Source organism: Salvia miltiorrhiza, unplaced genomic scaffold (assembly GCF_028751815.1).
Source record: "Salvia miltiorrhiza cultivar Shanhuang (shh) unplaced genomic scaffold, IMPLAD_Smil_shh fragScaff_scaffold_2_2:::fragment_3, whole genome shotgun sequence".
NCBI classification, from domain to species: domain Eukaryota; kingdom Viridiplantae; phylum Streptophyta; class Magnoliopsida; order Lamiales; family Lamiaceae; genus Salvia; species Salvia miltiorrhiza.
In genome coordinates this window covers 98122-114340 of record NW_026651451.1, presented here as the reverse complement: position 1 = coordinate 114340, position 16219 = coordinate 98122, and the positions used below count along the sequence as shown (strand labels likewise).

Genomic DNA, 16219 nt, shown 5'->3' with positions numbered 1-16219 from the left:
AAGCAACTCAGGTTTCGATTTATTGGATTCTAAACAATCAAGCAACAAAAATCACAATTCAAGAACAGAAGTAAAGCTATGTGGCCCGAATCTTACCAAAATAACTCCATATGGAACTAAGCAAGTCTAGAATAAATTGTCTAGATTAATAATACAAGGAATGGAATATGGCCACCATGTCGACGTTAGGTTTGGAGCTACGTACAAAAGAAATATACACATTTATTTCAAAAAAGGTGAATTATGCGAAGCAAGGTTGCAGAGAAAAGAATGCAAATAATTAAAGAGAAACACTTGGGACATGGAACAACAAGAATGTAGCTCTCTTTTAGAGAAAAACTAGAATTGAAACAAAATAAAAATTGGGAATTGAGAATGGGATTGTTGCAAGCATTACCTGGGTGGAGACTAGACTAGTCTTGGATGATAATTTCAGGGACATGGGTGACTTTGTGGAAATCCTCTCCTAATGCCGATACCCTCTTCCCCATTTCTGGCATTCTATTAATCCACAGTTCCCGAAGAGTAGAAATGCCTCTCAATCCATCTGGAAGCATCTCCAGACTAGAACAATCATGGATCACTAATTGACAGAGAAGGGGCATAGCTCCCGCCTCCACTCTCCACTCTCTCAGGTTCGGTAATTTAGATAGAAAAAGCATCTTGAGGCGAGGAAAACTGTTTGATGGACACGTCATCTTTTTCCCAACAAATGATTCTGTGAATAAACTCAAATATGTCAAGCAAGGAAGCTTCCCCAATATCCCCATTGGATCATCCTCAATCTCACATTTCAACAAGATCAAACTTGTAAGTTTAGAGCTGATGAAGGCACTCCCGCACTCTGATATCACATTCCCCAACTTAACTGCAATCCACAAGGAATGAAGATTGGGACATGTGAATGCCTTTTTCAACACACCCTCATTTGTTCCTAACTCGCAACCCGAATTGATTTCAACCATACAACGCACTAACTTGTTCCAGTTTGTAGCAATGGCATTCATGATAGCTGACAAGCTTTCATTATCGTGTATGCTTGCTGAAAAACGTCGCAAATTCTTCATTTTGTTCAGACATTTTAATTCATGCACTCTACTATCCAATCCCACCAGACTCTCCAAGTCAACCACTCCCTCGTCCAATGTTAATCGATAACTTCCAATTTTTGCCTCCTTATACTTCGGAAGAAACAAGTGCTTTAAACATAGCATCTCCTTAAAAACATTTGGGACTTCGATATTCCTCGAACCATTTAAATCAAGGGTATCCATGTATACCAAATTCCTTATGGACGACGGTACCTTATCAAATTCACATTCTTCTAAACGTAAATATCTAAGGTGAACAAGATTAGTGATTCCTTTCGGTAACTTTCTACCTGCAAATTTGAATCCGATGATAACAAGATCTCTGAGCAATTTGAATTTCTGAAAATCAAAGATGCTTTGCGAGGGAAACTCAAGGCTACTGAAGTGATTGAATATATGAAGAGACCTTAAGTGTTTGCTAGCATCTTCTCCAAGTTCGACAGGTTCCAGTTCGACTTCACTTGTTCTGATATGGATAGCCAAATGTCGTAGTATTTTCATATGCGAGGAAGCTTGTTGCAGTAAAGTACTAAGTTTCCCACTTTTATACTCCAAACATAGCACACCAAAATCCTCCTTTTCCCCCATTTTCAGACATAGTTCTCTTACTACATCATGAAGTTTGCAGCTCCCATATTTTCTTCCAGTTTTGCCATCATTGTAAATTTCAACATCGACGATGGACCTTGAGGCCAACTCACCCAAGTAGAGCTCCGCAATTTCAGTCAAAGTTTTGTCTTTGTCTTTAATATTCTCATACGAAATCGTGCCTTGTGCAATCCACATCCAATACAGATAGTCAACATCTATCTCTTCATCCTCTTCAAATAAACCCATATGGAGAAAGCAAGGCTTCAAATAATAGGGTAGACTTTCATAGCTTAAATATAGTACTCCATCAATTTCACTTTCATCTCTATATATTATTTCTTTTACTAACTCCCACTCCATCATTAAATTTTTCTTTCTCAAGACCCCACCGAGTAAAGAAATTGCCAGCGGCAAATACCCACATTTCTGCACCATTTCTTTCCCAATTTTCTCAAAATTTCCTTCCAATGCAAAGTCTGTATTGAAATAACAAATGACTATATATTAATTGAATAGTACTACAACTTTATAACTTAATTAGACCCTCTCATCTAATATAGAAACTAAAGCACCATATTATACATACTGATGTGTGTATTTTAGCTACCTAGTTTAGTGTGCGTTTTGCCGTGGTTTCATGTGATATTACATGTTTTGTTATGTTTTGGCGCAGGAATGAGAAGAATTGGAGATGGAGCTGCTAATTGGAAGAAAGTGGAGAAAGACGAATTTGCAATGGGATTTGACGTGAAGATGGAATAAAATAGAGATTGGGCTTTTAATTTAATTGTTATATTTTTATAAAGCTCAAAACTCTTAGTTTTATTTTATTTTGGGTTTAATATTATGTAAGGGCCGAAAGCCCAATTATTTGGAGTAGGCGGCTACTTAAGGGATAATCCCTTAAGTTTATTTGATTCCCACTCAGCCGCATAGTTAGAATTCTAATTAGGTTATAATTCTTATTCTATTACTATTAGATAGAGCCGCGTAGATAGTTAGTTTAAATTAGGTCATCTTCTTATTTTTATTATCATTGATACAGCCGCACTTTATAATTTTTGATAGCCAGTTGACTTTGTTAGAAACAATTTAGAATTCCTTTCAATTTAGTACATCACGTTTTGATTGCTTAGCTTGATTAGGTGGATTTTATTTTGTTTAGCTTTTGCTTGATTGGAGAAGTTGGCGGCTGGAACCAAACTGTGGCAGAAGAATTGTTTTCGATTTTGGTTTCATTGATATTTCAATTTCATTTAATTTGCTTAGCATAATTTTCGTTGTTTTCTTTTATTGCAATTCATTCGTTAATTTTGTGTTTGGTTACTTCATGTTTGATTTTATTTATTTTATTGTTCTTAATTTAAGCATGAGTAGCTAATTCTTTTAATTCGGCGAGAATAATGAAACTCTAATTTAATGATCTGTGAGACCTAATTGGTTTAAAATTGATTCCTATTGATTCCGATTAATTCCTAGGTTCCAAGATAATTCTGATTTTATTTAAGCCTGATCAACTTAGATTAAATTGGATTACAGTCAATTAGTTCCTGCCAATCCGTAATTGTTGGAATTGGACTAATTAGTGATACAACTACCGTGTTCGTAGGGGGAATTAATTGGTATATTAATTATTACTAGCGTCTCTAGGATAATTGATATAAATTGGGTTCCTTTATCTTAATGCTATTAGAATATTAAATCTAGGTCTGGCGTCTCCAGCTAGGTTATATTTTAATAAGGGAAATAAGCAGGTCTGGCGTCTCCAGCTGTTTATCGACACAGTAAGTAGGAATTGGGGTACGTCCGTTGCGTTTCACGGTATCCTATAACTGGTTGGTTGGTAGGGATTAATTAATTATTGCGTCGAGGATCAGAGTTGAATTAGAGTGGATTTATTTGAGCCGAATTACCTCTTTAATTGATTTAATTCAAAAGTATTTTATTTGATTTAATTTGCTTTTCTTAGTTAATTAATCTTTTCTCCAAGTTAAGGCGTGGTGGCATCACCAAAATTTAATAGATTTAGGGAATTGAATGATTTTATCTGCTCTCTGTGGGATCGACCCTGCTTATCACGATACTAATATATTTTGATAATTCTGCAGGAATTATTTTGGTGGGATACGACGTCCACCAAATTGGCGCCGTTGCCGGGGAGCGGTGTTAATTAATTCTTTTCCCTTTGTCTATTTTTTTTTTCTTTGTTTATGAGCAGATCGTCCCAGCCGAACCTCCTCTTCGATAGTGAAATTGAGAAGACCGCGAAGAAGCTAAGGAAGGAGGCAAAGGCAAGGAAGCTACTGGATCTGCTGAATTCGCAGTCTGACCTTCCCGTTCGACCAGAACAGTTCGTCGAGGAGAAGCCCAGTACTGTTGCTGCTACAGAGGTTCTGTTTGCCCAAACAGACCACGACTCAGAGACAGAATCAGACTGTGAAGAAGAAACCGACTCAATTTCGGTTGCAAGTACAGAGAGCGACATGGCTGACGATCCTAGATTGTGTGATCTCTCCAGCCACGAGGCCGATGACCCACCCACTCCCATTCAGATGCCGGCAGCTGCTACCGGTATTGAGATCAAGCTTGGACTGCTTAATGTTCTCCCGAAATACTATGGCAAGAAGGGAGAAGATCCGTACAATTTTTTGAGCGAATTCATCAAGATTTGCAAAGTCCAGAAACGCCCCACAGGGATTACGGAGGAGTACTTTAGATTGGCGGCATTCCCCTTCACCATGACAGCAGAGGCGAACTCTTGGTTCGCGAGTCTTCCTCCCAATTCTATCACTACGTGGGCAGAGATGAAAAAGTTATTCTTGGAACATTTTTTTCCTCCCACCAAGACGAATGCGCTGAAGAAAGAAATTAGTGGAGTGAAGCAGGAGTACGACGAGTCATTGAGCACCTACTGGACTCGATTCAGGAAATTGGTGGACAGTTGCCCCAACCATAAGTTTTCGGATGGGGATTTGCTGCAGTACTTCTATCAGGGGATGACCGTGGATACTAAAAACCTTGTGAATTCATCGAGTGGATGAGGGTTTTCCCAGAATACTGTGAGTGAAGCCAAACGATTGATTCAGCACTTGGTGGATGCAACGAGGGAGTATGATGAGCCACGCATTCAAATGCTCAAGAAAGCTGCGCAAGCAAGCTCCTCAAAATTGGATGACAAGTTCGAAGAAAGATTGGGAAGGATAGAGAGAATGCTAAGCACTGTGGTGGAGAAAGTGGCGAGCGCTGGACAACCGACGGAAAAACCATGTGGAGCGTGTGGAAACTTTGGCCATACGAGCTTGCAGTGCACAGGGGGTGAAGAAGAATATCAAGCTCAAGCGAATTCTTCCCATAATTTTTACAGCTGTGACGCGCCACTGCCCCATTTGCCCAAACGGGACCAGTACGCGAACAATCATAATGCTCCATGGAGAAACCATCCCAATTTCCGATGGAGAGATCCCGAGCCGAAGCAGCCGCCAGCGATGCAGCAGCCACAGCAGCAAAACTACCGTCCTCCACATCAAAGGACGGGGTATCAAGCTCCACAAGCTCAGCAACATCCTCCCGAGAAGCAAGGCAAGTCGCTTGAGGAGATGATGGCGGATTTGATCGGCAACCAGCAATTTCTGCAAAATAATGTGCAACAGCTTCAACAATCCCAAGCCGAGCAAAAGGTGCAGATTGAGGGGCTAGCCCGTCAGATGTCTCAGCTTGCGACATCCGTGAACCAACTCAAGGGCTATCAAGGTAAATTACCATCACAAGTCCAATTGAATCCAATGGAGAACGTTAGCATGATTACTTTGAGGAGTGGAAAGGAGTTGAGTGAGCCCACAACCCAGAATTCAAAGGGGTGTCCGAGCAAGGATTCTGGAGTCGAATTCAGCTTGGAAAAATTCGAAAATTCTGGAGCCGAGGTGGATTCTGCAATCCAGAATGCAGAACAGTCCGGTTTGGCCAAACAGAAGCAATTGAATCCAACGAAGAGGAGCAGACCAAGGTCTCTAAACCGTTGAGCTTACATGATCCCAATGTTGCAACATCATTCCCTTTTCCAGGAAGATTGGCGAGGAAGAAGCCGGAAGAGGAACTCATCGATTTTGTGAAGATCTTCGGCAAACTTGAAGTGAATCTTCCATTCTTGCAAGCACTGAAAATTCCTCCCTTTGGGAAATTTGTGAAGGACTTCATAGCTGGAAAGTCCAAGGCAACTGGAAAGATTGTGATGGGCGAGAACGTTTCAGCTGCACTCAAGAAGGAGTTACCAGCCAAGTGCAAAGATCCTGGTATGTTTTCTTTTCCCATTTACATTGGTGATACTAGGATCGAGCATGCTATGTGTGACTTAGGAGCGTCTATCAATGTTATGCCTCTCACTGTTTATAATAGATTGTCGGGTGTAGAATTGGTAGACACTAGAGTGGTCATTCAGTTAGCTGATGGGTCATATGTTCATCCCGTGGGTCTTCTAGAGAACGTTCTTGTAAAGGTGCATGATTTTGTTTATCCTGCTGACTTTTATGTGGTGAAGATGAGTGGTATGCAATCGAAAGAGTCAGCTGGTGTTCTGTTAGGCCGTCCTTTCTTAAGGACCACTAGGGCACTCATTGATGTTTATAGTGGTACTATTTGTTTGGATTATCATGGAGAGAAGTTCACTTTCAATATTGATGATACCATGAAAAATCCTCTTGTTGTTAAAACTGTTTGTGCCACTAACATTACTGACCCTTCTGTCCAAGAACATCTTGAGACTAAATCTGTGCAGGACAAGTTGGAACCGACCTTGATCAAAAGAGCAACTGGTCTTGATGCTCGTGGGATGAACAATGAAGAAGTCAAAGAATCTACCAAGTCTCTTCATGCTCACTCGAAATTGGCAGATTCTGGAAATACGTTCTGTTTGCCCAAACAGGACAAAATTCTTCATGATGACCCGAAATTCACAGGTTCTGGACATACGGTTCGTTTGCCCAGACGGAAGCCACGTTACAGAACTCTGCATTTTAATGTGGAACCACCCGACTTAAAAGATAAGTGTGAGGAGGAGCTCCGTTTGGAAGCCTATAATACCAACATGGGGTATGCAGATCTAATAGCGATAGCTTATCACAAGCATCGATTCTGGAGAACATTTGAAGTTGGTGAAAAGGTTCGATTCATGCTTGGAAGGCAATGGATAGGTCCTTTTGAGATACAGTCTGTTTGGCCAGGTGGACCAGTGGAGATTAAGAGTTTGGCTACGGCAAGACGTTTGTAGTCAACTATCACAAGTTGGAGCCATATTGCGATGCATCTCATATGACAACAGTGGAAGAAATTCCATTGTCACCTCAGACGAGATTCTGATTGCATCAACAGTCGAGCCGACGACGTTAAATAATGGCGCTTATCGGGAGGCAACCCGATTTTCTTTCACTATGTTTCTCCCGTTTTGTTTTTCTTTTTCTTTATTTCCGTTTCGTTCAGTTTTAATTCCCTTTCTTTAGATTTAATTTTTGTTTCAGTTTATTAAAAAAAAAAAAAAAAAAAAAAAACAGATCAACGGGAACGTGGATGCACTACAGGAAAGCCTCACGAATTTGAACGCCACGATCAGACAGGAGCTACGGTGGCAGCGCGCACGGTGATTCCCTTCCTTTTTCTTGCTTTGTTTTGCTTGTTCTTGCGTTGTTTTTGCTGTTTTGTGTTTTGTTGTGTTTCCTCGTTGTCCCTTTCTTATACTTTATTTTGTTTGCTTGAGGGCAAGCAAAATTTAAGTGTGAGGGGGGCGTCTTTGAGTTTGTTTTTTGTTGAGTCAGTTTATGTTGAGTTTTGTGAGTCTTCTGGCCAAGTAATTGATAAGTTCAGTTGTTGGAGCATGCTATTAGATTTGAATATGTGTGATAACTTGATCTTTCCCTACTTAAGAATTGAGAGTTTGTGATTGACAGTGTGTGTTTTGATTACATGATGTCTGGAATGACAAAATAAGGGCGATGAGTGAATCTAAACTACACATAAGTGAGGTATTGAGCCTAATAGAGTAGAGCACTCTCTACTATTTTTTGTTTTGAGAGATTTGATGATCCATGAAGTCGTGATATTAAGTGTGTCATATGTGGTGAATGATAAGAGGCACTAGGGTAGCCGTTTGGCCTGCTTTTGAATTCCTACCCGTACACTAACCCCTAGTGAGCCATGTTTGAGCCTTGCCGTGATTGTTCATATTAGTCACTATATATATATATAGCCAAGGCCTGTTTTTTGTGAACCTTCTCTTTGGTCCCATTGTGCATGTTAGAATTGAATTACATCTTAAGTGAATTTTGAGGAATGTGCATAAGGATGTTTGTTTGCCCAAACAGAACCAAGCCGAAATTGCATTCTGAATCTAGGACAGATGTTCTGTTTGGCCAAACAGAGGAAGATGTTGACAGTTGGGTAGATTGTTTTTGATGTACTCTTTGCATGATTGTGTTGTCTTAATGAAGTGGTGCAGCAAAAAATTGAAAAAAAAAAAAATCGAAAAAGAAAAAAAAAAAGAAAAAAAAAAGAACAGAAAAAAGAAAAAAAAAAGAGAGAAAATAAAGGTTGCACCAAGGTTGAATGAGTATATATGCATTGAGTTGTTTGATGGTTGTTGCCCATAGTTGAGTTGGAAGTTGCTTTTCATATGTTCAGAATTCTTTTGGTGTGATTTGATTCAAGCATGCACGATATTTGATCTTCAATGTTTGAGCTTAGGACCCCTAGGATCTTGCCTACATCATTGATAGTCCTCAGCCCCATTACAACCAAAGAAGAAAGACCTTTTTGAGCCATAATGTGACTGCGAAATATCATGACTAATTGGAGTTTCTTCTTGTGTGAGAATTACCTTATCTTATGGAGAGATTGAATGAGCGTGAGAGTTGCACTCATTGTTGCCTAATTTGGACTAGATTGATAATGAAAACACACTTTGGAGGTTCATGTTTTTAGTTCGAGAGTTGGGAAGTGATGGTGAATTGCATGATTCGATTTGATAGACTGTTGCATTCCTGATGCTTTGATGTTGCTTGGCTAGTCGTTTGGTTAGTTCGTGTCTTGTCTCGTTTCCCTTTCTACTTTCCTGTTCTTTGCGTGTGTTGTTGTGTCTGTTTTCAGTTCGTTCGTTTCTAGAGTCTTCGTGTCAAGGAAGGGAGTTGCTTCTAGGGGCTGAATTTCACCATTAATTCTTCTCTTATTTCATACTTGAGGACAAGTATGATCTAAGTGTGAGGGGATTTGATGTGTGTATTTTAGCTACCTAGTTTAGTGTGCGTTTTGCCGTGGTTTCATGTGATATTACATGTTTTGTTATGTTTTGGCGCAGGAATGAGAAGAATTGGAGATGGAGCTGCTAATTGGAAGAAAGTGGAGAAAGACGAATTTGCAATGGGATTTGACGTGAAGATGGAAGAAAATAGAGATTGGGCTTTTAATTTAATTGTTATATTTTTATAAAGCTCAAAACTCTTAGTTTTATTTTATTTTGGGTTTAATATTATGTAAGGGCCGAAAGCCCAATTATTTGGAGTAGGCGGCTACTTAAGGGATAATCCCTTAAGTTTATTTGATTCCCACTCAGCCGCATAGTTAGAATTCTAATTAGGTTATAATTCTTATTCTATTACTATTAGATAGAGCCGCGTAGATAGTTAGTTTAAATTAGGTCATCTTCTTATTTTTATTATCATTGATACAGCCGCACTTTATAATTTTTGATAGCCAGTTGACTTTGTTAGAAACAATTTAGAATTCCTTTCAATTTAGTACATCACGTTTTGATTGCTTAGCTTGATTAGGTGGATTTTATTTTGTTTAGCTTTTGCTTGATTGGAGAAGTTGGCGGCTGGAACCAAACTGTGGCAGAAGAATTGTTTTCGATTTTGGTTTCATTGATATTTCAATTTCATTTAATTTGCTTAGCATAATTTTCGTTGTTTTCTTTTATTGCAATTCATTCGTTAATTTTGTGTTTGGTTACTTCATGTTTGATTTTATTTATTTTATTGTTCTTAATTTAAGCATGAGTAGCTAATTCTTTTAATTCGGCGAGAATAATGAAACTCTAATTTAATGATCTGTGAGACCTAATTGGTTTAAAATTGATTCCTATTGATTCCGATTAATTCCTAGGTTCCAAGATAATTCTGATTTTATTTAAGCCTGATCAACTTAGATTAAATTGGATTACAGTCAATTAGTTCCTGCCAATCCGTAATTGTTGGAATTGGACTAATTAGTGATACAACTACCGTGTTCGTAGGGGGAATTAATTGGTATATTAATTATTACTAGCGTCTCTAGGATAATTGATATAAATTGGGTTCCTTTATCTTAATGCTATTAGAATATTAAATCTAGGTCTGACGTCTCCAGCTAGGTTATATTTTAATAAGGGAAATAAGCAGGTCTGGCGTCTCCAGCTGTTTATCGACACAGTAAGTAGGAATTGGGGTACGTCCGTTGCGTTTCACGGTATCCTATAACTGGTTGGTTGGTAGGGATTAATTAATTATTGCGTCGAGGATCAGAGTTGAATTAGAGTGGATTTATTTGAGCCGAATTACCTCTTTAATTGATTTAATTCAAAAGTATTTTATTTGATTTAATTTGCTTTTCTTAGTTAATTAATCTTTTCTCCAAGTTAAGGCGTGGTGGCATCACCAAAATTTAATAGATTTAGGGAATTGAATGATTTTATCTGCTCTCTGTGGGATCGACCCTGCTTATCACGATACTAATATATTTTGATAATTCTGCAGGAATTATTTTGGTGGGATACGACGTCCACCACATACACACAACTGACCTGGAATGTTGGTATGTGGAAAGGCTTTCATCTTGAGTAGTTCCAAAGCATCTCCCTCTTTTAGAAGCCCAACTTTTACCGGGCATCCAATCTCTGCAACTTCCTCCTCGCGCGTGGTGATCAATATTTTGCTTTTCAAATCATGAACAAGGAAGGGATGCTTCAATTCATTCCAATCAGCAACTTTCCAAAGATCGTCCAAAACAATGAGGCAACGCTTGTCCCTTTGTATCTTGCATAGTCGCTCCTTCAACTCCCAGTCGCTTACATTTGGAACAACGTCCTCCCTTATTTTTTGTGGCTCATCGCTTACACCCTTCCTGCTTTGATGCTCTAGCTGCTTGAGAACATCATTCCAAACTGATTGAAAACTCTGACATTGCTGAGTGATGCAAACCCATGCGCAAAGATCAAAGCTGGTTTTGGTCTCGTTGTAGAGCTTTTTGGCAATGGTAGTCTTGCCTGATCCCCCCATTCCCCACACTGATATAACTCGTTCCTCGTTGTCTTGCCTGAGGAGATTACCAACCTGCATCAACTCTTCCTCCATCCCCACAAAACACTCTCCGATCTCGAATTCAGGGAAGCTCTTCCGTGCCCTGTCATTGGTGGACGAGCTCTCCCCGCGATCGATGATGTTCTTTATTCCGTAGGCTCGCATGGCTTCGGTGACTCTTCCAAGATCGGATTTGATTTGTGAAATCTCGGAGCCTAGTTGGTGGAGAGAGTAGCCTTCTTCCAAAATACAAGAATATCTGCGGATGAGCTGCCTGAGACCTCGTCTTCTCCTTGCCAACACTTGATAAGCTGCGTGTCTTTCAATGGCAGCTTCGGCTCTGTACACAAGATCTTTGATCTCTGAGATCCAATTCAAAATGGTTTTGCTTCCATGTCGTCTTCTATCAGCATCTTTGAGAAGACACTTCATCTCTTTGAGCTGCATCTCGAGCTCCCTCACTTTGTCACCCACGCCATACAAAAACATTGCTTCTTCCACCAACAAATTGCGCAAGGTTGCTAGAGCAGTCGACACCACTGCTTCTGCCATCGCAACAATTCCAAACTCGATCGATTTACTATTGGTGAGAGTATATAAAGAGAGGAATAAGGAACTCGTTGTGGTGAATACAAATTCTTCAATCGAGATTGCGAAGAATTTGGATTCTGGAAGAGAGAAATTAGGATTTGGAGATTTCTATGAGAAAAGAGTAACTTTCTGAGAAAGCACATAATCTTGATTCATTCGATAATTCTAATTTTGTTTGTTTGTTATTATTCTAATTCTTCATTCAATAATTCAACCTTGTCATAAGCGTGTGTTTGTTTCTACTTTGTCTCCTTCTTCTTCACCCAATAATTCTCGCTCGTCAATCAAAGGGAATATGCATTAAAAATACTTATTCAGACAATTTCTCAACCACGAAAACTGAATAATATAGTTTAAAAAATGATAAGGTGATTCATCATTAGCCGCATGATGAATTTGATACTATCCGTATCAATGGTGGAGCATTTCAAGCAGCTCAAACTCCAGAAATCAAGATAGAAGAGAGAGATTTGATAAACATCAACCAAAATATTCATTTCATAAAGAGTAAGCTTAGAGATTATATTATTTATATCTAATAATGAAAACCTAATGGGTTAATGGGCTGGAGCATAATTGAGCCATGCTAGAGATTGGACTGGGCGTATCAGAATGGTAGTGAGTAATTAAGTCCAGCCCAATTCATACTTTCATTTTAGAACCTATTTTATTTAGTATAGTCCATTTTTAAAATATATGTTTACAGAGGTATATTTGGGGCATTTTCGTTAATCTTTTGGACCTTAAATCTGATTCCAGTGCTCAAATATGTCCTTAATATTCTGAGCTTATTACAGCATAATATTTATTTTGTTTTATAATAAATATTAAATCTGATTCTCTTCTGTGGATTCTCAATACATTCTCCACTTATTTAAGTTGCTAGATACATTTCAACGGTAAAATCATTAACCTAAGCCAATTTTTCTTGCTTAATCAACGGGGATTACGTATACATGCACCAATCGTGATTTTAAATCCATTAATTCAAACCACAAACTAACATTATTATAGGTGAAACGGGCGTTTTAACGCCGTTCACTTAATATTTTTTTAAAATTTATAGTGGGCTCCACCCCCAACCAGCAACAGAACGGACCGGAGCAGATCTGCAGCGGCGGCTTTTTTTTGCCGACCGCTGCCGGAAACGCGAGAGAGGGATGAGGGGGAGGCGCTCCATCCTTGGCCGTCTGCTATCGGAGATGCGAGAGAGAGAGAGGGAGGACAGATGGGAGGCGGTGGCGAGAGCGGAGGGATGTGAGGGGTACGACGGATGGCAATTCTCACCGGAGAAGTGAGCAATGGCGGAGAGAGAGAGAGAGAGCGGTGAGAAACAGAGAGAGATGAGCGATGAGAGTGGAGAGAATGGGGAGGGGAATCGATTTTGATGATTGAGTGAGAGAGCGAAGGCCTCGACGCGGCACTGCCTCGGTCCGCCGGTTAACACCCCCGATCTCCCACTAGTCGGCAGTCCAAGAACTAGATCCCCACAGAACACCTTCAGAAACCTCCTTCGAGTCCTCCACACCTTGGCCTCAAACCTAACCCTAGAAAGCATCCTCAAATTGAAATTCACAATATCATTCTTCCCCCTCTCGCCAGTAATCTCGTCCACCGCCACCTTCTCCAGAAAACTCCCCGCCGCAGCGAATCTCGCCGTCAGAGAGGTCTCGTTCTTCGTGCCTTGATAGAAGGGCGCGACGGTGGTCTCGGAGAGGGAATACGATTGGTAGTAAATCGCGGTCTCAATGTGATCGTAGCCGAGCTTCATCTTCTTGTTAGGGTTTTTGGCGGTTGATCTCGGAGGTGAAGGAGATGAGCAAGTCGTTGCCGAGCGTGAAATTGGAGATAGACAAGGAGTCGACTCGAAGCTCGGGGAGCTGGGGTGGAGGATGAGCCAGACGATGAAGGTGACTGCGCCGAAGATGACGATGAGGCCGATCACGAAAGCGAAGATGCGGCGGAGGCAGGTGGCGCGGCGGACGGACTCAGCGTCGTATTGGTAGTTCTGCTGCTGGTTGGGGATGGAGCCCACTAGAAAATTAAAAAAAAATTAAGTTAACGGCGTGTAACAGCCGTTTAACGCAGGGGGCAATCTGCACCCTTCTTCCGAGACTTTGGGGAGGTCAACGCGCCTTGACCGAGAATGGGGGGCTAAAAGCTCTAGGGGGTGTAGTTCAGGGGGCAATCTGCACCTTTGCCCTTAAATTTATAGACCCTTTCTCCACTCATTAAATAAACAATACAAGTTTTCTGAAAACTTGTGTCATCGTCCTTTAGGCCATATTTTCGTTGACGGAGGGAGTAATTTTTAAATGATTTGTTAGATAATTTTTTTTAAAAATATTAAGTGTGAAAGAGATTGATAATATCAGAAAAGATTGATAATATCAGAAAATAATGTGTACAAAAATATAAACACCACATCCATATTAATCTATATCTATACTAACAGAAAAAGTGTTTTGGGCACAAAATTTAGATTGTCTATTTTACCCCATTACATAATTTATTTCAAGGATATTTTCCATATTACATATTGCATATTTACAAAAAAAAATATATAAATTTATCTGATATATACATATTGATGTTTGAATTGAATTAGGAATATCCTCGCATGTATAAACAATTATAAAAAAATATTTCAATCATAAGAAATCAGATCATACTATACATTGCTTATAAACGAATCAAAATTACAAAAATACCATATTTTTGGGCGAGGGGAGTACTAGTACTTGATGGTGCAATATATGTGTTTTTTTTTAATTATTATTTTAATATATGTGACCAAATATAAACCTCTTTATTAGGTGCAGTCATGATATTTCGAGGGCCTTAAGTGAAAAAGAAAAGGTTTGCTCTTTAACACCGTTGATATTGAGCACATATCAACGGTGTAACACCAAGACCAAACATGCCCCATCCTTAATCAGTAATGAACTCTAGATACTATAACTTTGATGAGGTATGTTTTGTTTGGCTTTTTAGCTTAGAGATGGATATTTGGGGATTAAACTACATCTCTCAATAACACACAAGTCACTTGATATTAAAGTGGATCATCAATATTCTCGACATTGTCTTCCTCGACTATATTTAATTTCTCGATATCATCATATTATGTGATTTTTTTCAAATGGATTAAATTTGCATAAGCTAAGTTAATCAGATTGGGGCTTTTGAGTTTGATTATGTAACATGAAATTAAAGTGGTGTTAAGCCTTGTAATTTGTGGGCCGAATTTATGTTTGTTGGATCTCTTAATTAAAGAATGGGTCCATTTTAGAGGGAGTGGAAGAGAGGGAATGAAATTGGGCTGGACTCATCTTTGCTATTGGGCTGATAAATGAAAGTATGACTAATTCTGTAGCACCTATTTTACTTAGGGTACGTTTATTTCGGTTGTAAAAGACGAAAAAATATTATATTTTTCTCCTATTTTTTATTATATGTTTATTAGATATGAAAAGATAAAAAAAAAAGTTAAAAAATATTTTCACACCCCTATTATAGGATAATATAATCCAACATTAAAGTATAAAGGAGTTAAAAGAAGCCGCCCGAAAAAATATTCCACCATACTAAACATGTGAAAAATGATAGAAAATGGGTGAAAATATATTTTCTCTCTCATTTTCCATCAACGTAAACGCAGCTTAAGTACTATGTTTACAGAAGTATATTCTCTGGGATGTGTCGTATAAACATCGAGTACTGATACAATATTTGGGGCATTTTCGTTAATCTTTTGGACCTTAACTTTCTCATTCCATTGCTCAAATAATGGTGAAGGTATATGCTGAATTGGCATTATTAAGAATTTTATGTTTCTTTTTATTAGCAGTCTTGAGAAACACTTAATTTGTTGACATGGAAAATTGAGTCTATTGTTCGCCCTCTCTCTCTTCAACTGCAATTCCCTATATGTTGACCGGAAAAGAGTCCAACTAAAGCAGCTTCAAATCCTTCAACAATAGCTTCAACATATATAACCCAATTTTTCTTGCTTAATCAATGGTAAATTAAACCATCAACAACCAAGCAACAAAAATCACAATTCAAGAACAGAATTATATAGCTTAAATCTTCAGAGTCGAATCTCACCAAAACGGCTACATGAAGATGGTGCAGTTCTTGAGCCACTTGGTTGGGTTAAATATCCACAGGTTTTGGCCTTCTATTTTGGCGAGATTCATTTTTGGAGGCATTGCATTTTGTACAATCTTGAAACGCATCAACTCCACTCCATAGAGCTACCGTAATCCTATGAATCTTTTTCCGCATAAGAATAGTCTAATATGGCTAAGTTAAAAGAGTATTAATTAGTAACGTTATTGTTTCTATTTAGAAAATCATACTCTTAACAATAAGAATATTCAATTACTCATCTTATCAATCATGTAAAGTAAATGCTCAAAATAGTGGTAGTTCGAAGGATAACTCATGTACACCATAACATTACAAGCTTAAAAGTAAGACGCTCATTTTTCCAATAACTCATGTACACCATAACATTATCAAACAAGCAAAATATTGGCTTAGATCAATGAAGAGGGTAAACAAACACCAATCATATAATCAGTTGAGCTATGCACATATATAACTCAATCATGAAGTAATATA

General features: G+C 38.8%; 1 protein-coding gene and 1 pseudogene across 2 annotated transcripts; both read right to left on the bottom strand.

Moving 5' to 3' along the window:
- Positions 1 to 111: 111 nt before the first annotated feature.
- LOC131002880 (probable disease resistance protein At1g58602) lies at positions 112 to 11799 on the bottom strand. 2 transcript variants are annotated; one of them, XM_057929375.1, is made up of 3 exons: positions 10504 to 11799; positions 1498 to 2158; positions 1254 to 1381 (listed from the first exon to the last, which is right to left on the bottom strand). In XM_057929375.1, the coding sequence occupies exons 1-3, from the start codon at positions 11549 to 11551 to the stop codon at positions 1378 to 1380; spliced, it is 1713 nt and encodes a 570-aa protein (XP_057785358.1). In that variant the 5' UTR covers positions 11552 to 11799; the 3' UTR covers positions 1254 to 1377. The 2 variants fall into 2 exon arrangements, with proteins under 2 accessions (XP_057785357.1, XP_057785358.1); XM_057929374.1 differs by having other exon boundaries at positions 112 to 2158; positions 10504 to 11777.
- An 851-nt stretch (positions 11800 to 12650) lies between these two features.
- LOC131002894 (NDR1/HIN1-like protein 10) lies at positions 12651 to 13822 on the bottom strand (annotated as a pseudogene).
- Positions 13823 to 16219: the final 2397 nt, after the last annotated feature.